Source organism: Musa acuminata, chromosome BXJ1-10 (assembly GCF_036884655.1).
Source record: "Musa acuminata AAA Group cultivar baxijiao chromosome BXJ1-10, Cavendish_Baxijiao_AAA, whole genome shotgun sequence".
Lineage (NCBI taxonomy): Eukaryota > Viridiplantae > Streptophyta > Magnoliopsida > Zingiberales > Musaceae > Musa > Musa acuminata.
In genome coordinates this window covers 34,123,285-34,144,842 of record NC_088336.1, presented here as the reverse complement: position 1 = coordinate 34,144,842, position 21,558 = coordinate 34,123,285, and the positions used below count along the sequence as shown (strand labels likewise).

Below are 21,558 nucleotides of genomic sequence, written 5' to 3'. Positions count from 1 at the left end.
TGAAGAAAGAAGGTGTCATTGACCTGTCTTGATACAATCTACTGTTTTACTTGGCAACTTTCTTATTAACATATTTTGCAAAATTCCGGAGAGAGTTTTCCTGAAATAGATGTTGAAGGCGGCAGAAATAGAGCAACAATGATGATAACGATATTTTTTATTTTCACATTTATTGATGCTCTGATAATGTTTTGTGGTTGGTCTTTGCTTAAAAGGTTTTTTTTGCATGGGTTAGTTGTTGAAGTTCTACATTTTCATATTTTTTCCAATTCCAGAACCCATACAAAATCTTGTTGGATGATACTGAATGGGATGCTATGGATTATGTCAATAAGAAAAATACTAAGATTGTTTGATATGTCGTTGCTGATTGGTATGGTTGGTACAGTGTTATACCAGTATGCTATGATCTGTATACCATTGTCCTTTAAAACCATATGCATACTAACCTGTGTGCACACTTTGCATTTTTCCCCTAATGGAGATTATAATCTAGTGGACAGTCATGGCTACAGACTCCTCAAAATTTTGATTGTTCCATAAAGCTTGTATAGATTTTATTATATATACACATTAACCGAAAACTTATACATGCATCACCAATTGACTGCCTAGCATTTTTCATTAGGCAGCATATCAAGTCATGTCACTGGGAACTTTTACATGAACTAACTGGACACCTCAAGCAACAACCGGTTCTGTACCAGCTCTTGTCTCATCTCTTTGTTGTGCAATATCGATGAACTCGGATAAAATTGCTCTGAACTCATCACCTGTGAGAGTCTCTTTTTCTAGCAGTACGTCAACCAAGTGGTCCATGGCCACTCGATTGTTCCTAATGTGTTTCTTTGCTATTTCATAGGCTTTGTCAATGATATCTTTTACCGACTTTTCAATGTCTTCTGCAAGCTTTTCAGACATGGAATTCCTAGCTAGCATTCTCAGAACCACATCACCACTTTGCACTGCTGGATCCACCAATGCCCATGGCCCAATCTCAGACATTCCAAACATGGTGACCATCTGATTAGAATCAAAAGGATCAAAAGGTAAGAATGATAATTGTATGTCAGCTCTGAATTTATTTTAGCTTGAAAATATGAAATGAATAGATTTTCTTTTACAAGTCTATGTTAAATAAAAGAGTATACCTGTTTTGCTATCTGTGTTATCTGCTGCAAGTCTCCAGAGTGGTTACTTCTGTTTCACCAAATATTACTTCCTCTGCTGCTCTGCCACCTAAACCTCCAACTATTCTAGCAAAGATCTGCTGCTTCGAAATAAGACTTGGGTCTTCTCCAGGGAGGAACCAAGTAAGGCCTTTAGCTTGACCTCGAGGAATAAGAGTTACTTTTTGCACTGGATCATGTCCAGGGGTGAGTGTCCTGCAATTTGGGATCCAGTTAATTAAGAGTGTTGAATTGATACAATCATAAGAATTTGAGATTGATTGATATCGAGGAGAAATATGTTGATAAAAGAACACCTAAGAATTTGAGGCATAAGAATTATGCTTATGTCTCCTAATGTACTGAAAATGTGAAGTATTGGGGGGTGAACTTCATAAAAATTCTTAAAATCATGAAAGCATTCAATTGTTACATTGTTAACATTGTTCAATATTCGAATAACATAGTTTAAGAGTTTGGCAAGTGTTTGACTCATGAACACATGGGTATATATTTGATGGGACTTGCAGACATGGACATGCGTGTCCATGGAATAAAAATAGCTAAATCTGATACCTCATGACCAGCCCATTACATTATGATTCTTAACCTTGTGCTTTACATCTGACAGCTTAATGATGCCTGGCTATTTGATGCTTTGGATCACAATGTTTTCCTATCTTATCATATTCAAAGATGACTCAAACCTCAATGTTTCAGATACTTGAGAAGTTCTCTTTGTTCAAGGAAGCTCTTTTGTTAACCAATTGATCAGTATAATTTATGTAAGCTCATGTATGATGTCTCAAACTCTTTTCCCTTCACTTTCAAAATGCATCACTCAATTTGACTTCCAACTAGCTTGTAACTAAATGTTAACAAATTTGTGAGATTTTGTACCATGTACAAGATATATTCCTATATTTATGAGAGCAAGAAAATAGAAAATTCTATATATTTCTGATCAAATGCAAGATCTGAATATTCTATGTGATTGACAGTAACGCCTCTTAACTGTTATGTTCCTTTTTCGGTTTGTCAATGGTAAAAACTACATTATGGAAATAAAAGAGAGCAATTATACAGTTTTCTACATCTGGTTTCCTCTGCTTGAAGTCCTAGTAATTTGGTCCATGTATATGGATAACTTTTCTGGTACGATCTACATTTTGCATTAATTCTTTCATGCTGTGTCTACTTTGTCATGATTATTATGTCAGTTATGTCAATGCAAAAACTAGAACAGTCATCTTAACAATCTGTTTCTTGCATTCACTGCAGTACCCAAGTTCACAGATGTTGATACATATGGACATTGAAGATGAAACGCTTTTGCATGGTGGCTAACAAATTACAAGAATTGCAATTATAAAGAGAGAAAAGTTATACTTACGCGCAAATGGCATGTCCAATCTCGTGGTAAGCCACCAGTATCTTGCTTTTCCCATCTGTCATCTTGGTTCCTTCCAAGCCAGCCACAATGCGATCGATTGAATCATCAATCTCTTTTGCTGTTATTCTAGTTTTTCCTCGCCTTCCAGCAAGAATTGCTGCTTCATTCATCAAGTTTGCTAGGTCTGCACCACTGAATCCTGGTGTTCTCATTGCAATAACACTCAAGGATATATCTTTGTCAAGCTTCTTATTGCTGCTATGCACTTTTAGTATTTCTTCCCTTCCTCTGATGTCAGGCAATCCAACAGTTACCTGCAAGGCAAAGTAAGAGTAAATAGTCACTCTCTCGTAAGGTAGATTGCACAGTTTTGTTATACCTGCTGAAACTGACAAACTATATCTGCTTTCATGCCTTACATTTGACTGTAATCGTATGTTAACTGTATTATGATAGCATTGCTAAATCTTGTGGCCTTGTCTAATAACAGTGTGGAAACAATTTTGTTACCTGTCGATCAAATCTTCCTGGTCTGAGCAAAGCTGAATCAAGAACTTCTGGTCTGTTAGTAGCAGCAATTACAATAACTCCACTATCACCACTAAAACCATCCATTTCAGTGAGTAGCTGATTCAGTGTCTGTTCTCTTTCATCATTTCCTCCTCCAATTCCTGTTCCCCTCTGCCTTCCTACTGCATCAATCTCATCAATAAATACCAGGCATGGAGAGTTCATCTTTGCCTTGTTAAACAGATCCCGCACTCTCGAAGCCCCGACTCCGACAAACATCTCAATGAATTCTGAACCTGACAGAGAAAAGAAAGGAACCCCTGCCTCTCCTGCAATTGCTTTAGCCAGCAAGGTTTTGCCAGTCCCTGGTGGACCAACAAGGAGCACACCCTTTGGAATTCTTGCTCCGACAGCAGCAAACTTCTCTGGGGATTTCAGGAATTCAACAATCTCCTTGAAATCCTGCTTTGCTTCATCGACTCCAGCTACATCATCAAAGGTGATTCCTGTGTTGGGTTCCATCTGAAACTCGGCTTTTGACCTGCACAGAGTTCATAAGCATCAATGCTTTGTGTGCGTACCTTCTTCTGAACCAGTAAGCCTAAGTTCCTACATTGCTATCAAAGATTTTACTTGAGCTCAACAAGAATTATGTTTTGTGTTGAATTATTTATTTCTCTATGATAACTGATTACCTTCCCAGTCCAAAAGGCAAGTTGGGGCTTCCTGGAGTATTCGGTGATGAAGATCTAAGGAACAAAGTTCCCAGTAACAGCAAGGGGAAGACCAGATTTCCCAACAAGTCGAGGATTGCAAGTCCCACATTGGGTTCCACGGGATGCGCTGCAAAATCTACATCCTTCTCTTTGAGTTTCCTGAGAAGCTCCGGGGGCAATCCAGGAAGCTGCACTTTGACTCTCTGGATCTTTTTCAAGGCTGGGTTAGATATCTCAGCAACGGCGACCGTCCCATTCTCAAATAGATCCACCTTCTTCACTGCTCCTTCGTTCAGGTACTCCAAGAATCGTGAGTAAGACATCCTGCTGGATGCAGACTCTTGAGGACTCTCTGGCTGAGCCATTGCCGGCTTAGCTACAGATAGCCCTGCTCCAACGAGGCCCAGCCCCACAGATTGGAGCAGCTTTCTTCTTCGAAAATCGGCATCCGAAACCGTTCTCTGGTTTAGGTTCTCTCTCCTCACAGATGATTTAATGTGGCACTTTCTGGCAACATCCAGGGAGTTGCAGACGGAAAGGTGGGTGGCAGCGAGAGACACAGCAGCAGGTGACATTCTTCTTCCTTCTTGAACAGGAAAGTTCTTCTGGTTCTAACTATGCTAAGCAAATGAGATGTCAAGGGACCACTTGTACCGAGGCAGATGGACAATGGCGGTTGCTGGTGGTTTAAATAGCATGAGCAATGCAATGGAATTCTGAGTTGCAGAAACTTCAAGGTGAAAATGTTCATTCATCAGTAGTAGTGTCTGCTGAAAGAAGAGAGACATCGCATGATCTGTCGATTAAGTCGAAGCATCCAGGTAGTTTCAGTAGCTCCGTTGTCGTTATCATCTCTTGACTTGTATCTGCTTGTCTCGAAAGATCAGGATATGTTAGGGATTGGCAAGCTGTGTTGTGGAGTTTGCAGTCTGCTGCTTCCTACTGAGTTGTGACATTGGTGGGCAGGTTGACCACACACGTGGGGGACTCGGCTCTTCGATTGATTGAGGTACATCGTGCTTATCAGGACATGTGGAAGCGGCTTCTGTGGTTCCATGAAGCCTGAGGTGAATGCTCGACACTATCAACTGGAGAGTTCTGACTGGTTCTGGAGATTACTGGAGCCAAATTCTAAGTAGCCAAGGTGGTGTTAGATGATATTTTTAGAAAGGTGTAAGCATATCACAATGAAGCAAAAAAATATATGGTACATCGAATTAATAATGATGGGAGAGTATAAAGAACAGGTAATCATCATCACATGAAGGTCTTTAGTTGTAAAGTATTTGATTATTACATCAAATACTAAATAAAAAATTAGAGTTTGACAGTGACGTAGAAAAAAAAACGTTTAATAGATATTAATATCGAACCATTCAGAATTATATGACTGACATATTTTATATTGATGTTTTGAATGTCAACAATATAAGAGGTTGCCATTTTTCTTCCTATCTTGCCTCGATTGATGAATACATTATTTGATATATGGCATTTAGTCTCCGGTGGCCCAAACTGCTCGGCCATGGAGCAGGTGAAGGCGATGACAAGGTTGCACGGCTTCCAGAAGCAAAGAAAAAGAAGCTTTGCATCTATCATTTTCCCAATCGTCAATTCCACGCAGGTAGACTGAGCGGGCAAATTGATGCTTCGCGAGAAGCCAAAATAATATTAAATAACGAGTTATTTGCTATATATATATTTTTATTTAAATCTATTTTAAAAATCAATTATATTGGATAATAGTCGCCATGTTGGACTTGGACTCGTCCATTCTTAGCTACTGGGATGAGAAAAAGGTTGGAAGGAGATGACATGTTACGACGTTTACGGAATTAGACTTGGAAGGCTCATCGGAGTCGTTCATCGGTGGTCCCAACTCCATAGCGACAACGTGGGATGCATCTATTGGGTCTTGAAGATGTTATTTCGAATAATGCTTCGCGTCTCCAACTTTCTCTGTGCGTTCTTTTGTTCAACACCTGTCTCGTGGGGTCGGGCGTAACGGATCATGTACTTGTCAGGAAAAAATTACGTGTGTTCCCGAGGACACGAAGCACACTTGTCGTTCTCGATATCCGGGAGGCTCCACCTACAAATAAATGGGGGCCCAGCTCTGAGGGGAACGGGACTCGTCTGTTCCCTGCCTCGGCCGGAACAGGTGAGTAATTACGAGTTCGTGGGCCCGCCCGGGTGGGAAAGACATCCCCAATCGGGGGTATGTAATTTTCATTTTAGTCGGATCCAATAAATGCATACGTGGACGATTAATTAAGGTATTCTTACAGACGCGGTCAACGTAGGCTTAACCCCCAAGCAAGTTGCAGAACGGCTTTCATCCTTCCTCCTGTTAAAAGCTTTCCGCCCCCTCTTCTCTCTCATCCTCTTCTTGTTGGCTGCTGCTGCTGCTGCTGCTAAAGATTGGCGCCGAGAAAGAATCAATCGGTATTAGATAGGGATCGATCGAGACGGATAGGAGAGATCGAGGGAGAGATGGGGAAGGGGGGTTTATTTGATTTGGAGCGGCACTTCGCCTTCTACGGGGCGTACCACAGCAACCCCGTCAACGTCCTCATCCACATGCTCTTCGTCTGGCCCATCTTCTACACCTCCCTCCTCATCTTCCAATTCACCCCGCCCTTCTTCCATCTCCATCTTCATCTTCCTCTACCGGGAGGAGGCGACGCCCTGACGCTGCCCTTCAACTTCGCCTTCGTCGGCGCTCTCGTCTATGCCCTCTTCTACCTGTTCATGGACAGGAAGGCCGGCTCCCTCGCCGCCATCCTCTGCTTCCTCTGCTGGTTCGGCAGCCACGCCCTCGCCGTCCGCCTCGGCTTCTCCCTCGCATGGAAGGTCGGCCCCTTTTTACTTTTCTGCCTTGAGATATTCCTTCCTGACTAATCCCTCCATATCTTCACTTAATTTATTTATCGGAATGGTGTGTTTATGCCTTCCATTTTTTTCAGCCTGATTCGAATTCATTCGATTTATGTTGTTATTTTCTTTCCTTTTCTCATCCCCGAACAGCAATTGATGAACTGTTGAACATGCCTTTACTGTACATCCCGTCGACTATTCATCGTTCATCGTGTGCTGTGCAAACTTTTTGTTATTGTTTTTTTCGTGGTGGGTTCGTGTTATGCTACGTGGTACTTCTTTAGCATTGTTGATGAGATCAGGTCACCTTGTCGACAAGTGATTTGCTCCTGGTATCACTTTTTTGGCATTGGATTCTTGGCCTTAAATTAGTGAATGATTATTGTTCCTTCTGGAGAAATGATTTGATGTGGATATAAATTTTGGTTGCTTGTTAGCTAAACGCATGTGAAATTCTCTAACGTCCATGAACTGGTAATAATTGCTGCTAGTTCATAAGTCTCTTGATCGACCTGCTGTGTGTCTGCTAATCCTGTTTATGGCCAATGGAGACACATTCCTGATAGAAAGCTCATGTCCTATTTCATTCTATATTCCAGTCAATTAACTTGAGGCTTGGGTCTGACTAGCAGTGCTGAAGACCAGTGATCATTTCATACTAATTAAGTTATGATCTAGGAATAGCTAATGATCAGAGTGAACAATTTAAAAGTTCCCTAGACAGAAGAGCTAAATTTGATATTTGCAGGAAAAAAAATTGTGGTTTTTTATTATTTATTCTGTAAAACCAAAGGAATACTGATTTAAGATACTCCAAAAGGGAAATGCCTAATTGTCCACGTAACATAAACTTATTTCTGTGAGAAATACAAATTCCAGTAAATAAAATCTCCATATTGTGATATTGTGCATTAACAAGTCATAAATGGCATAAATAGATTCTCAGGAGGTGTCAAGCTGACTTCCCTGAATGTGCAAGTGGAAACCCTTTAAAAGAGATATAAAGACATCAAGGAGAACTATCTGCATTATAGAATAAGTGGTTGTATGTACTCACTGATCACTCGTTATGAGTTGCTGCTAACTAAAAATATATATTCATAATGAAATTATAAAAAATATATTTTTATCATATATTCTGGAGTTGTCCTTTGCATATACCCATCCTTCCCCAAATTGCTCAATTTTCCAAGTGCCATATCTTTCGATCCATATATCTCATATTTGTATTCCTGATCCATATGTATCTGATAGTTAATCTCAAGTATCTTTTGCAACCGTGAGCTTCTGAATCAAAGAAAAATTCCTTTTCTGCAGGATGCAACAACTTTCATCCTTATTTTAAGGTGATTTACATAGTAACCTGAAGATTAGTCTGTCATCTTTCTCTCCACTTGTAACCTTCTTCTATTTCATCCATTATATATTAGTGAGGTGACAAAAAATTTTGTACTAGCTTGACATGCATTTTATGCTAATGAACTGGTGATTTTATCTTCACCATCTATTTAGAACCCTCTGCACTTTCATGTCCTCCAGAAATTTAGTCTCTATTCTCCACTTGCCACAGGGAAGTCCTAAGAGAATCAACCAACTACACGTACTCTACCATGTTTGTCCTGGTTGGAGGGAGAAAACTGCAGCTGTCAATCAAAAACAAAATAAGATTTACCTTTCAAAATTTGTGTCATATGCATACATGCAACACTTATAGAAACATGTTTCAGGGATCATCTGCCTGCCTGCTTTAGTATATAGGTTAGATTAACTAGAGGGGCTTTTTTTTCACACTTCTAGACAAAATATGACATATAGCTCTCTCTCAGTTACATATCTCCTGTATTTTTTCTGGGAAAGATACAATTGTTAGTACTTATGATTATACTCTGTAATATTTTTATTTTTATTTTCTGTGATTGACAAATATGTTTAGTCTTCATCCTTTTGAAATAGCAAAATTGTGTTACTGTTGCTGGATTTGCTTCTTAAATAAAATAAATTATTTAATTATGCCATGGTCAACAGTATCATAAAGAGATGTTAAACTGTATCAAATGCATTTTATTCTTTTGTAGAGTGGGGTGCATGGCCTGGAGCACATTTAAATAGTTAGCTTTTGCAATAAATCCTTGATCAGATGAGAAATTGTTGTGAAAAGGTTGCTTTATGATCCCCAGCTGCAAGCCTGCTAAGGCTATTGATATCATAGCAAGAAAGAGAACTACTGAGTGAAATAAAGAATTTCTAATGCATTACAGCCCAATATCCGAACAAATATATGCATAATTTCTTTTTATTTCTTATGAGAGTTGTCAACATGTGATAGGCAGAAACAAAAAGTCATGTTTGGTTTTAGTGCTTGTCCTTTCCCCCCATTCGGATAGATGGTTAAATTGAGTGAAGCATCTACATCTCTACGTCTCATCAAGATTTTCCCTCCAAAGTTCACTTATTTATTTTTCAATATATAATCTTTTACCTTTCTTAGACATTTAGCCAAAAGAATCCCTTTTTTTTATAGCAGCAATAATTATTAAGATCTGTATTTACCATAATGCAATGAAGGTTGGTTTTTGCCTAGAATTAGTTTTTTCTTTTCTTGGGAAACTTTAGTTGAACTTCATAGTTATTTTAGTTGTTATTCTAAGATTCCTTCAGTACTTTGGAAAGAGGGTGATAGATATTGGTTTAGTCTATGACTATTTGGAATCGAGGTACAGATGGTTGACTATTTGCTTAAGAGAGTCCTTCAAGGATTTACTTTGTTGGTGCAGGCATAAGACATGTTCAAATATAATTGAGTTTTAGATGGTAATATGATTACCATCAATTCAATTAGTTTGTTGTTTATCTATGAGCAAGTAATACAAATTTTTTGATATCTTGAGTCAGATTTAGGTTTGGTATTTCCGGAGTTTATAGCTAGATAGGAGATGCAGTAGGTGGTTCAGTGAGTTTATCTGGAGTCTTTCCCTTATCTCCTCTGTTTCTGTTTTTTTCTTTTTATTCTTTGCCATATCTATCCTTGTTAACATCAATCCGTCCAATTATCATTAATCTGTCCAACCTGCTAGGAGCTAATCACTGTAGATCTTAGCCAATCACATCTCTTTAGTTTTCTATCCAGAACTTTGTCCATAAAATAATCTATTGCAGCATATAATTGATTGTTTGTTAAAATCATTAATTTTGGTTTTGGTGGTCACCTGTTACTTGTAGTAGATTAGTTGTATAGCAACTGGAGGCTACTGTTTAACTGAATCTGATGACAGAATAAATGTAGCATGTTCTCTCAGCAAGGGCTAAGTGGCTTTTTCTTAAAGAGTGGATTTATTTCTGTTGTTCGGTAGCAGCAAAAATGAGTTGTCCAATTTTCCCCAATCCTTTGGACCTTCCATTCCTAGTTGGCTAAATCAACCTGATTCTGCATTATCAATTACTTTGGCTTCACTTACGTAGTTAAAAATTTAAATCTTGGTCTGACAACTCATTTTATATGGTCCAGCTAAATTAACCAGAGAAAAAAAAAATTCAAATACTGACCAGTAATTATATGGTTTCACACCAACCTTGACAGAATCTGTAAATACAGTTATGTTTCAATTTAAACTAATGTTCCTTTTACCACTCTTCATTTTTCTTTTGTTTTGTTTAACTTAAGAAACTATAGACTAGCTGCCTTTTTCTCATGTTTTGTTTAACTTAAGAAACTATAGATTAGCTGTGTTTTTCTTATGTTTCGTTTCACCCAAGAAACTAGACAAGCTGTTTAGGTCACCTTTGGCTTTCGTCTAAGTCTTTAGTTTGATTAATTTTTTTGTTTTAAGTTTCACTTTTAAAAGGAGTTGTTCAATTGCAACCAATTCATGTACATTGTTAATTGTTGAGTTTTGTCTAGTAGTTTCTTTCTTGTTTTTGCCTCATTTCTTCATTCTATTCTATATCCTGCTGCAATTTTTTTAGCTTAGAGCTTGTTGTTACTGGTCCCTATTACCTGTATACCCTGTGCCCAAATGAGTTATACCAGATTCAGGGTAAAACATGGAGAAATTTTGTGAAATACCCTCTTTATATAAAAGAAGATGCCAGAATGGCATGCCTTGTGTTTCAATAACTACATGATATGTTTTGGTAGCACCTGTGCACATCTTTTTTTAGATATTCATCTTATTTCTAATCTTCACATTGTTTCATTAGAAACTTTGAGCTGGTTGCCATTCAAATTTACCGAAAGAATTTCAGCACAGTTTGTGCAGTCCTTAAATGTTGAACCGCAGACAAACTGATGTGACTGGTCTCAAGTTTATTCTGCTGAAATCGTCTATCCAACATATTGTACACAGGTGGTTCTGGCAGCTCAGTTGTTTTGCTGGAGTTTCCAATTTATAGGTCATGGAATGTTTGAGGTACGCCTGCCACAGTGGTGTAAACTAAATAATTGCTGATTGGCAAGACCTCCATTGTTTCTTCTTCTTGAGATGATACAACACAGTTGCTTTTGTCCCCTTTCAGAAACGAGCACCAGCTCTTCTTGATAATCTTTCTCAAGCATTCCTGATGGCTCCATTTTTTGTTCTGCTCGAGGTAACAATTTCCAAATCTTTACACTAAGAATGATTTAATATATATAGTGACTAACATTTTCTAATTCAGGCACTTAGTTTGTTGGGATACGAGCCATATCCTGGCTTCCATGCCAGCGTCCGCTCGAAGATCGACACGGATCGCAAGGCATGGCAAGCCAGCAAGCAGAAGAAGGCTTCTTGAGTTGCAGGTTCCTTTCAGTTGCTTGTGGTTGGGGTCGGATGTCATCAAATGCCGATATGCTCATCTGCAATATGTCTCTACACTGTCTAGTAATGTTGTACGACGGCTTAAGCATAAAAGGGTGAAATAAGGTTCTAATGTTGCATCATTTAATTCCGTTTGTGGACCAAAAGATATTGTGACTATTTAAAATGTTTTTTCTTCACTGTTTTGCAGAAATTAATGTTGATAAGCTCATAGTTACTGTGGTGACGATAGGCAGAAATTAATGTTCATAAGCTTCTGTTTGTGACATGAGTTGGCATGACGATGGTTTGGAATAGAACCAGAAATCCAGCCTGGATGGTTCAGCTCAGGTTTCGATTGCATAAAATCAAAATAAAAATTAGAATGGTGATTTTGTTTCCAACCGATCAAATTATATAAAAAAAATATTATTATGTGTATTATGCATATGAGAGTTAATTATAGAGTACTTGATGTAGCTAGTAGCTAGTAATTACATTTAGCATTTAGATTTTTATATTTTAAAAAATTATATTGACATCTTTATATTTATGAAAATAAAATATCAATGTTTATTTATCTTAACGTCATCGGTTTTATTAACAAAAATATGAAAACAAAAGGTAAAAAAATAATTTTAATATTTTAATTGAAGATGACGGATGACATCAATGATAGTGGACAACAGTGTTGTTGGGGTCGTGGGTGGTCGTTGTAGATGAAGAGAACAACGACGAGAGGTAAGGGTCACTCTACATTTATGTTGACTTTGACGTAATTATCGAGCAGCGTCGCTCGATATCTACATCGGTAGCCTATTCATCGCTCGATAACTACATCGATGTTGATGTACATGCAGAGCAGCGTCGATCGATAATTGCATCAACATCAACGCAAATGCACAGCGGCACTGCTCGACAACTGTGTCGACGACCCTTTTGTCGCTTGGCAATTACGTCGGCATCGACGCAGACGCAAATGACATCAATGGTGGTGGACAACAATGTCGTTAGGGGTGACGAGTGGTCGTTGTAGATGAAAAGAACAACGACAAGAGGTAAGGGTTACTCTGCATTTATGTTGACTTCGACGTAATTACCGAGCAGCGTCGCTTGACATCTACATCGGCGGCTTATTCATCGCTCGACAACTACGTCGATGTTGATATAAATGCAGAGCGGCGTCGATCGATAATTGCATTAACGTCGACGCAAGTGATCCTTTTTCTATGAACTAATCTTTATTTTTTCTTTTGCGATTGATCCTTTTTCTAATTATGATCCTTTTGCATGTAATTATTGATTATTAGGGGGTGCTCTCTTCATTATGTTATTAGGGGTGTTTGACTTTTAATTTCTGCACTCCAATTAACCGATACGATCATGTCTTATGACAATGTATATGGTAGAGAGAGAACCTTCCAAGCTATGATCGATGCTTTTCCTCTTCAATCAATCAATCTTAAATTTCCTTCTTTTTTGCTTTCGGCCGAAGCACACGTGTTCTTCTTCTTCGCCGATCATAATGGTGTGTGGGGGCAGACAGTCCATCCAACTCGGTGTGCAGAGTCAACAAGCATCGGTGCAAACTGAGAAGCGACAAGCTTCGTTGTCCACATCGAAGGATTAGATGAGCGGATGTCACCTTAGCAAAGAGGGCTTAAAATGACTGCAGAGAATGCTTAGAACTACGAGCGATGCTTCTTTTTGGGTCCCGTCCATGTATTTTTCGGATTGAGATTGCGACAAGTACGATAACTGCAGCGAGCAACCATCGTTCGTTCACCCACTGTACATCCCGATGAATCTTTGGAAACACGGCATACTACACTCGAGGTTGGATCGAAGGTCGTTTACGCCGTGACACACCTCCAAACAACATTTATTTCTGCATGAAGACCCATCTGTTGTTGTCATCTATTAATCCTCGAGACCTTGGCTTCGTTGTAACCTCTTACTCCTTGTGCATGTCACTTGCAGTGGAGATCGGCTCTTTGAAGCCCCCCCTTAGAGCTTAAGCATATCTTGCTCGATCTGCAGGTCGGGATCCGACTGAGATGGGTCGATCACCATGCTGTGACAAGGTGAACCTGAAGAAGGGACCTTGGACTGTGGAGGAAGACCAGAAGCTGCTCGCTTATGTTGAGAAGCACGGCCATGGGAGCTGGAGAGCGTTGCCCGCCAAAGCCGGTGAGCCGCCTGAACTATCGTCGCCGCGACTGCGTAAGAGCGTGGTTGAAGAGAGTTGTGATGCTTCCTGTAATTGCAGGACTGCAGAGGTGTGGGAAGAGCTGCCGGTTGAGATGGACCAACTACCTTCGACCGGACATCAAAAGGGGGGAGTTTAGCCCGCAGGAGGAGAAGACCATCATCCAACTCCATGCTCTTCTTGGGAACAGGTGACGGCTGCTGCTACTCCATGAATCTTGATTACGTCTGCGGTCATTCACGTCATACTACCCGCCTGGAAGCGTTCTTTCCTCTGCTAATGCTGGTAGATGAGAGTCTCGTTTCCCTTGCTTTCAGATGGTCCGCGATCGCCAGCCATCTGCCCAAGAGAACCGACAACGAGATCAAGAACTACTGGAACACCCACCTGAAGAAGCGGCTGGCCAAGGTGGGCATCGATCCTTGCACCCTCAAGGCCACCAGCAACACCCTCAGCTCCGCCGACGGCCGACCCAGGAGCGCTGCCAACCTCAGCCACATGGCTCAGTGGGAGAGCGCACGCCTCGAAGCCGAGGCCCGCCTGGCGAGGGAGTCAAAGCTGCGTGCAGCTTCCGGTTCCATGAACCTACAGCAGCAGCAGCAGCAGCAGCAACAGATGAGATCCTCGTCGTTGGGCGAACCCATTTCATCTCCCTGCCTCGACGTGCTCAGAGAACGGAAGAACACTCCAGGCGAAAACGTCGACCTGGAGTCACCCACCTCCACGTTGAGCTTCCCGGAGAACCGTCCTCCAACGACGGAGTCCGGCACCGGGCTCGTGGACGGCGATGTGGCCGTCGCACCGGCGAGCCAGCAAGGAAGCGAGAACTCGGAGCCAGAAGGCGCGGAGTGGAGATTCTCGGGAAATGATACAACGGACTGCCTCACAGGCTTCTCTGTCGAGGCCTTCGATGGGGAGGCGCCATGGCTATCGGAACCGTACGCTTCGCAGGCAGGGTGTTCATGGGGGCAATTCGGAGCAGGATTCACCGGAATGCTGTTGGGTGAGTTCGGGGAGCAGAAAACTCGGGACCACTCCCGAGATTCCCATACGAATGGGCACGAGACCTGCGCCGACGAGGAAGAAGAGGAGGGGGAGGAGAACCGGAACTACTGGAACAGCATTCTTAACTGGGTCAACTCTCCCTCCTCCAGTTCCTCCCCGGTGTCCTACAACCCAGATTAAGGCACTTCCCTCGCGTCTTTTACGTACATCTTCCACGCCATGAACCACTAGGCAATCACGTATCCTCCCTCTGAGATCGAACCTGTCTCGATACTCTCGGAACCACACCGAGATTAGATAAAACAATAAGAAAACGCTGAGAGATTGTTCATTCTCTCGCTCTCTCTCCTTCCTTTCATTTAGTTGTGTTTATTTCCTCTCATGATTTGCTATATATCCTGCAACTCTGCTTGCAAATCTTAACACAGAATTCATTGCACGAGATTCGAACTGGATGTCTCATCTTCTACATCTACAGAGTAATGCAAGAGTTCCACATGTCTCTCACCCACCATGTTCTCAGCACCATGAGAGACGGCTTTATCCTCACAAACGCCTGCTGCCTTCCATTACGGTGGAGGCATGTACCACCTTTGACCACCAATTCTTCACGCCCAAAACAAGTGTGTGTGGTTGGAGATGGAACACTCACTCCTTGCAGATGTAGGCGCAATAGATTACTGGCATGAACAGGCACAACCCACATGCGATCATAACTCCACGATTGCACTCCCACCATAAATCACGTAAATTGTAGTCATAAAGAGGCGGTCCATGGACTTGTCGGTAAAGCATAAAGACATCTGTTTCCCTGTCCTTCTCTAAGATTAAATGCCGAAACCAAAGCTAGCTCTGAAAGCTCATCCTAATCTGCTGCACCAAGGAAAGGAGGATGTGGTCATCGTTAGACGTCGCCGTCGCCTCATTTAAGGCAGTGTGGCTGTTGCTTCGGCTTCTTCTGACACCAACCGGAAAACTAATCTGTAGTTGAAGCTGGGCCATGGCTAATCACAATTGACTTGAGCAACATTAGCTCCTCCTCATTTAGTATATGTGATAATCTAACATCTTAGGATTTCCTAACAGGCCAATGATGTCATAAAAAAGTGATAACAGGTAAAATGGGCCACAAATATCAGAGAAAAATATTTCCTCAAAATAAGATATAATGTTCACAAACACAGGCTGAAAATTCTGATGCATGCAAGATAGATGGGATTTGGAGGAAAAGAAATTGCAAGAAATATATGAAAACTGCAATCTCCTCCGGGAAATCAATTAATCGTTAACACTCCATTACAATTACCATAAGCAGAAATCTATGTTACTGGTACATTACATTAATGTGGATTCTCTCTCCAAAATCATGCTGCAGTGATTCTACGAGAGCCCAACTCGACCATGTCAAATACAAATGCAAAGTGATAATAAATGCTTAAAGCTGGAAGTGTCGAATAGCTCGATCAACCTCTGATCCGAAACCCTCGCTTTAGCAGCAGCAAATTGCTGGTACTCATCGAACACAGAAGACAAGCACCATCTTTGCAGCTTTCTCAAGCATCCAACCACACAACCTGTTCGATGCTGCACGACAAACCCGTTCTGAAGCTTGCTACTCGAACAGCAACCGAAACATACAAGAAGACTAAGCATCTTACTTTTCCTCTGTTGCAATGGATAAGCAACGGGCGATTTCGGGCATCTGAAGGGAACAATCAAGAAATCATGAATATAACACTGGATTTTTATCTTGCAGAAAAAATTACAAACATGTTTAGTACCAAGCACGACTCTGAGAGCCTCTCGAATTTTGTCCTCCGGAATGTTGTCAAAAGGCTCCTGCAAGGATTCATTTTTCCTTGTTATTTTGGACATATAAATGATTTAAACAAGAGAAAACTATTTATTCATCATCATATTAAATATTTAGCATTGGTATCTTCATATGATCATATAATTAATAAGCATAATATTTTCACAAACTACTTTGCTTCAAATACATTCTTTAAGATATTTGAGTTTCTTTCCTCTGTCTTGTTTGATACCTACAAGTTCCAACCTTTCATTATAGGATTCCTCCACAGCCATCAGATGTTCCATCTTTTCAGTCCAATCCAAGACAAGAAAGTCTTTAGTTTTGGCAAAATTTATTGTAGAGATATGGTCTCCAGGCTGTCTCTGTCCTTTTACCAAAAGAAAGCTACACTAAGAACAATGTTTGTGTCTTCACTCCTTACATATCATTTTCAGTGAAACAGGAACCTCCTTCCAACTTTCTTCCATGCCACAATACTAGAGATTTGAAACCCTAACTATAGCTGCCCAATTAAAGCTCTTTATTCCTTGTGTCTATTGATGAACCACATCTTGGGACAAGGAAATCAATACTTATCCTCCGAGACCAGCTCTTCTCAACGCCCACTGCAACCCTCAAAGTTTTGACTTGAGGTGTTGATCATATCAGAAGCGACGAATTAATCGATGGTTTTGGAGCTTCGTCATCTGCTTATTTACATTAAATCGTAGCTAATTCTTCTTTTTCTCCAAAGAATTATTATCTTAAACATCCAAATAATTCGTAAAATGGAAGTTCGGAAAGCAAAAGCAAATCATTATGCAGCCAAGATCGGATCACGTACCTTTGAACACTCCATGCCGAAGTGGAAGAGCCTTATCCGATTGGACTCGAGAAACACCTTGTTTGCCTCCGGATACGGCTCCGGACACAGGTATCTGAATCGAAAGCAAGATAAGAAAGAGAAGAGGCGGCTGCAATCAGCCGCACCGCAACAACGACGACGGGAAAGAAGGAAATGGTGACGATGGAGAATAATAATTCTAGTCTCACACGACCGAGCGCAGTTGCAGCGTATCCAAGAAGCTGAAGTTGGCAGCGTCGGGAAAGCCGGACCGGAAGACGCCGCGGTCGACGGTGGCGAAGTTGAAGGGTGGAATGAATTGTCCCAGTCGACCTTCCCTTGCTATCACGCTACTTCTCCTGCTCTCATCCTCTTCTGATCTCAGTTTCAGTTCCAACTCTACTGCAGCACCTCTATGATTCCCCATCTCCGGTGACGTATCTTCCACGGTGAATTCTGGGCAAAGAAGGAGGCAGTTGGTTATTTATAGTTTTAATAGCACACCATCGACATGGTGGGGAGAAGAGATGGGAACGGAACCCAAGAAGATCCCAGTTGGAAGACTCGGAGCTGCATTATTGACTCTTGGAGCAGGACAGCCTACTCGTCAAGGCTGACGAGGAGGATTTGCGGGTCTCTTTGACGTGTAAGCGACAATGAGATGTTTCTTGCTCTCCACTGCATCGACTTTTCTTCTTCTTCTGTAACATCTGCTCCGGAGTATTATGTTAATATCATGCACTGTAGAACGTTTCCTTCCATGCGAGTTTTGTCAAACACATCTTGCGAAGGATAATGTAACGTTCTCTTTCTATCATTTAAATCACTCAATTCGAAGTCAAGTTCTTTCCCAACTCATCGATTATAAACTATTTGCACCGATGATTTCTTTGATGAAACAAGAAGATGCGGGCTTGACATCGTCATGGAGCCCTAAGTAGGTAATTGTTGGTGAACAAATGTGTTGCTGGGGAGTCAGTACGACTAGGTGTACGGGCCGATGTTGGGAGCTTTTTACAGGGTGATTCGGATGATGTGGTATCCGAGTTTTCGAGAAGGAGTGTCAGTTGGCATTGATCGAGATCGGGACTGATTGATGACTCCTTGGTGCCGAGCAAGTCATGCTCCCATGCCGAGTCCCTCACCGTCGATGAGCGGTAGCCCTCCTGCAAAATAGCCTCCGTCGGATGGTACCCGACCGTGGCCCCTCCGACGAGTAAGTTAGTAACGAGAAGGATTGCTCTTTTCCTTCTTCCCCCTTTTTCTTTTTTTTCCTGACCAAAGGCCAGTCATGGGTTTTATACTGTAGCGAGAAGGCTGATGGTGCGTCAAACGGCACCGCCCCGAGCCCCCGGGACTAGACGTGTGGTTCAGGGTTCTGACTTAGCATGCTGTGTCGGCTATGACGTGTTCAGATTGCCAAAATGTACCATATCAGTACTAATGCATAAAATGATGATTGGATTCCACGAAACAAATCCAACATACGTAGGGCATATAATTGTTAACCATATCCCATTAGGTTGTGTTAGATCATTGCTGGCGAAAATGTGCTACCACATGGCAACAAGGGCCGGAAATCTCACTGACGAACATCGATACAAAGGATGCATCACCTCCTTAATTAGTGTGCAAAGTGCACCTCGACGTGGGTTCTCCAATTGCGAGTAACCAAGCAAGCAGAAGAAGAGGTCGTCACGGTAGGTCGGGACATTTGTCTTCTATGCAAGTCATGTTAGGTAAACTCAATCGTGCACAAAGTCACATATTTATATAGTCAATCGAATTCGAATTCGAATTCGATCATATAACTTTTGAGACGATCCTAATCTAATTTGATGTACGATTTAATTTAAATAGAACAAGTGTGATATGCGGATCGATGTGACCTCAACTTGCAGTCGGTAGTGGATTCAGAGAGTGCAAGATACCACTACGCCACACCACGCAAACATAGCAGCGGCACCAAAGAGGGTAAGGCGAGGCAAGGCAGACGACCACCACCACAGAAAACAGTGGCCTCCGTATATGAACCCATCTCTGGTTGGTTCCAAATAGAAATGGGCGCATCCCTAATCGGATAGCTCCCGTTTCGTTCGTGATGCCAAAATAATTGCGTCTGCGCCGAGTAATTCCATACGATAAACTCGTTTGATGCGTCGATGAATAATGTATACATTGAGTTCCATTTCATGATTGCAACATAAGAGGATGGAAGACAATGGAGGGGTAGCGAGTGGAAGCACCACTCGAGGAGGAGGAAGGCCATGAAGGGTGCTCGATTGTAATGCTTGCTTTCTTGACTTCCCCGTATCGGTTTTGGAGGAGATTATGCAGATATTGAGCAGCTTTTTGTTGCTCTGCATCTACATCGACATCGATATAATTATCGAGCGACGTTGCTCTATGTCGGTATTGATGTTGAGTGGCCCTGTCACTGCTTGTGTCGACGTCGATGTAAATCCAGAGTGACCCTTAGCTCTTACCATTCTTTTCCTCATCTACAGTAGCTACCTATAGTCCCCAGCTGACACTGTCATTCGTCACCACCGACGTCGTTTATCACCACTAACTGAAACGTTGAAATTATCTTTTTACTTATTTTCATAATTCCGTCGATAAAACCAATGACATTATGATAATGAAGCTAAATATTTCATTTTTATAACAGTAGGTATTTCAATATAAATTTTTTAACACTATGAATCAGAATGTTAAAAGGTCCACTTTTTATTAACTACATAATTCTTTATTAAATACATAATTCTTTAGAAATCACTTTTTATCTCAACCGTCAATCTATTTTGAACAAAAAAAATAAAATTTTAGAAATAGATCCGATCAAAATAGATAAACGGCTGAGATGTAAAATGAAAACGTGATGGGCGGTTTTAGAGAACCGTCGATGTGTCTCGTTTGCTTCGACACCTTCCGAAGAATTTGCTTTAACCAGTCAAGTCTTCCCCACTCTTATGATTTGCTCAACTTTCATCGTTGCCTACGAAGGAGTCGAAGAACAACCGCCGAAACCCTAATCCTTGATCCCTTTGACCAACCATGTCCGCTTCGCCTCCTCGGCCAACAACCACAGATCCGACGGTCCCCGCACCGACTTCTCCTCCCTCTCCTCCCCAGTCCGATCATGAATCCCTGCCCGTCGCCGCCGCCGTCGTCACCGTCGCTCCAACACCGGACCAGAAGGTCGCGGATGACACAGGGGAGGCGAAGAAGGAGGAAGAGAATGGAGCAGCGGAAGCAGAGGAGGAGGAGGAGGAGGCGGAGTGCGGTTTCTGCCTCTTCATGAAGGGGGGCGGCTGCAAGGACGCCTTCATTGCGTGGGAGAAGTGCGTGGACGATGCCGAGAAGAGCCAAGAGGACATCGTTGACCGATGCTCCGAGGTCACGGGCCTCCTCAGGAAGTGCATGGATGCCCATGCCGACTATTACGAGCCCATTCTCCGGGCCGAGCAAGCTTTGGTCGACGCCGCTGCTGATGCTGCCGCGTCTTCTGATGATCCTGACCCGCAGGAGGAAAAGAAAGGGAAGGATTCTTGAATTCCTTTGTCCGTTCCTGTTTCTTTTTGCGGCTTTTAGTTTCTCCGTGTCGTACTGTTCGACATTGGATTCATTGATGGATCACCGAGTTCTTTTAACCCAAGCTACTTTTTTAACTTCAAATTGTGGGAATAATCTACAGTGGAGATATTCCTGCTTGAGCAACTCCAACGAGATGTCTTCCTTTGTAGAACTAAAAGAATTTTGAATTCATACACACATTTTTTTTCTTGTTAAGCTACTTCTAGTCTGTTCTATGGTTTTTGTAACCGTGATATTTTCTTTTTGAGTAGTTGCATATTCTGAATACAGTAACTTGTAGTTGGATACATGGTGCAAACCATCGAAGCATAATATCTGCAATTATATAACCGATCCTGAGTTTCTTTTCTTTGAAATATACTCATAATATGATCAGTTACATTGTTCTATCATCCATATGGTGTAATACCACCAAAAAGATTGGAAAGAAACAAATGCCTAGAACTAACATTTTGATGTTATTTTTTATCAACAAATAAGTTCTGTCATATTCATGCTTTTTTATGATAACTAGTCTACCTTGGAAGTCAACAAATATCCTAGTATTGCAATTTGCCAATCTTTGTTATTTATTCAGTGTGTTTTGTCCTTAATTTGACTAAATTAGATGAGACTTGTTGATGGTGAGATTAGTCAGAGGTGTTATTGTGAACATACTAAACGTTGTTCGC

At 41.4% G+C, this 21,558-nt stretch overlaps 4 protein-coding genes, 1 long non-coding RNA gene and 1 pseudogene across 6 annotated transcripts; 4 read left to right on the top strand and 2 right to left on the bottom strand.

The window, feature by feature from the left end:
- Positions 1 to 514: 514 nt before the first annotated feature.
- LOC135594640 (ATP-dependent zinc metalloprotease FTSH 6, chloroplastic-like) lies at positions 515 to 4,363 on the bottom strand (annotated as a pseudogene).
- Positions 2,780 to 5,240, top strand: LOC135594642 (uncharacterized). Its single transcript, XR_010480170.1, has 5 exons — positions 2,780 to 2,917; positions 3,053 to 3,181; positions 3,316 to 3,667; positions 3,776 to 4,609; positions 4,755 to 5,240. It is a non-coding gene; the product is annotated as an uncharacterized LOC135594642 (long non-coding RNA).
- A 904-nt stretch (positions 5,241 to 6,144) lies between these two features.
- LOC135594638 (2-hydroxy-palmitic acid dioxygenase MPO1-like) lies at positions 6,145 to 11,637 on the top strand. The gene is made up of 4 exons (XM_065085027.1): positions 6,145 to 6,641; positions 11,009 to 11,071; positions 11,178 to 11,249; positions 11,319 to 11,637. The coding sequence occupies exons 1-4, from the start codon at positions 6,282 to 6,284 to the stop codon at positions 11,430 to 11,432; spliced, it is 609 nt and encodes a 202-aa protein (XP_064941099.1). The 5' UTR covers positions 6,145 to 6,281; the 3' UTR covers positions 11,433 to 11,637.
- Positions 11,638 to 13,358: 1,721 nt separating this feature from the next.
- LOC135594637 (transcription factor MYB106-like) lies at positions 13,359 to 15,106 on the top strand. The gene is made up of 3 exons (XM_065085026.1): positions 13,359 to 13,627; positions 13,707 to 13,836; positions 13,964 to 15,106. The coding sequence occupies exons 1-3, from the start codon at positions 13,495 to 13,497 to the stop codon at positions 14,829 to 14,831; spliced, it is 1,131 nt and encodes a 376-aa protein (XP_064941098.1). The 5' UTR covers positions 13,359 to 13,494; the 3' UTR covers positions 14,832 to 15,106.
- A 793-nt stretch (positions 15,107 to 15,899) lies between these two features.
- Positions 15,900 to 17,969, bottom strand: LOC103969567 (tyrosine-protein phosphatase DSP1). 2 transcript variants are annotated; one of them, XM_009383134.3, is made up of 6 exons: positions 17,831 to 17,969; positions 17,500 to 17,746; positions 17,291 to 17,384; positions 16,433 to 16,490; positions 16,310 to 16,353; positions 15,900 to 16,235 (listed from the first exon to the last, which is right to left on the bottom strand). In XM_009383134.3, exons 2-6 carry the CDS (start codon positions 17,715 to 17,717, stop codon positions 16,056 to 16,058), a joined length of 594 nt encoding a protein of 197 aa, XP_009381409.2. In that variant the 5' UTR covers positions 17,718 to 17,746; positions 17,831 to 17,969; the 3' UTR covers positions 15,900 to 16,055. The 2 variants fall into 2 exon arrangements, with proteins under 2 accessions (XP_009381409.2, XP_018674905.2); XM_018819360.2 differs by lacking the exon at positions 17,831 to 17,969 and having other exon boundaries at positions 17,500 to 17,824.
- A 2,248-nt stretch (positions 17,970 to 20,217) lies between these two features.
- On the top strand, positions 20,218 to 21,082 carry LOC103969566 (uncharacterized). The gene has a single exon (XM_009383133.3). It carries the CDS (start codon positions 20,348 to 20,350, stop codon positions 20,843 to 20,845), a length of 498 nt encoding a protein of 165 aa, XP_009381408.2. The 5' UTR covers positions 20,218 to 20,347; the 3' UTR covers positions 20,846 to 21,082.
- The last annotated feature ends 476 nt before the right edge of the window (positions 21,083 to 21,558 follow it).

Coding starts and splice junctions, on each gene's coding strand:
- LOC103969566 (XM_009383133.3), top strand. CDS start 20,348: ATGTCCGCTTCGCCTCCTCGGCCAACAACCACAGATCCGACGGTCCCC.
- LOC135594638 (XM_065085027.1), top strand. CDS start 6,282: ATGGGGAAGGGGGGTTTATTTGATTTGGAGCGGCACTTCGCCTTCTAC. Junction 6,642..11,008: donor GCTTCTCCCTCGCATGGAAG/GTCGGCCCCTTT, acceptor TATTGTACACAG/GTGGTTCTGGCAGCTCAGTT. Junction 11,250..11,318: donor CATTTTTTGTTCTGCTCGAG/GTAACAATTTCC, acceptor TTTCTAATTCAG/GCACTTAGTTTGTTGGGATA.
- LOC103969567 (XM_009383134.3), bottom strand. CDS start 17,717: ATGGGGAATCATAGAGGTGCTGCAGTAGAGTTGGAACTGAAACTGAGA. Junction 17,385..17,499: donor CTGCAACTGCGCTCGGTCGT/GTGAGACTAGAA, acceptor CTTTCGATTCAG/ATACCTGTGTCCGGAGCCGT. Junction 16,236..16,309: donor TCCATTGCAACAGAGGAAAA/GTAAGATGCTTA, acceptor TTTGTCGTGCAG/CATCGAACAGGTTGTGTGGT.
- LOC135594637 (XM_065085026.1), top strand. CDS start 13,495: ATGGGTCGATCACCATGCTGTGACAAGGTGAACCTGAAGAAGGGACCT. Junction 13,628..13,706: donor AGCGTTGCCCGCCAAAGCCG/GTGAGCCGCCTG, acceptor CTGTAATTGCAG/GACTGCAGAGGTGTGGGAAG. Junction 13,837..13,963: donor CATGCTCTTCTTGGGAACAG/GTGACGGCTGCT, acceptor CCTTGCTTTCAG/ATGGTCCGCGATCGCCAGCC.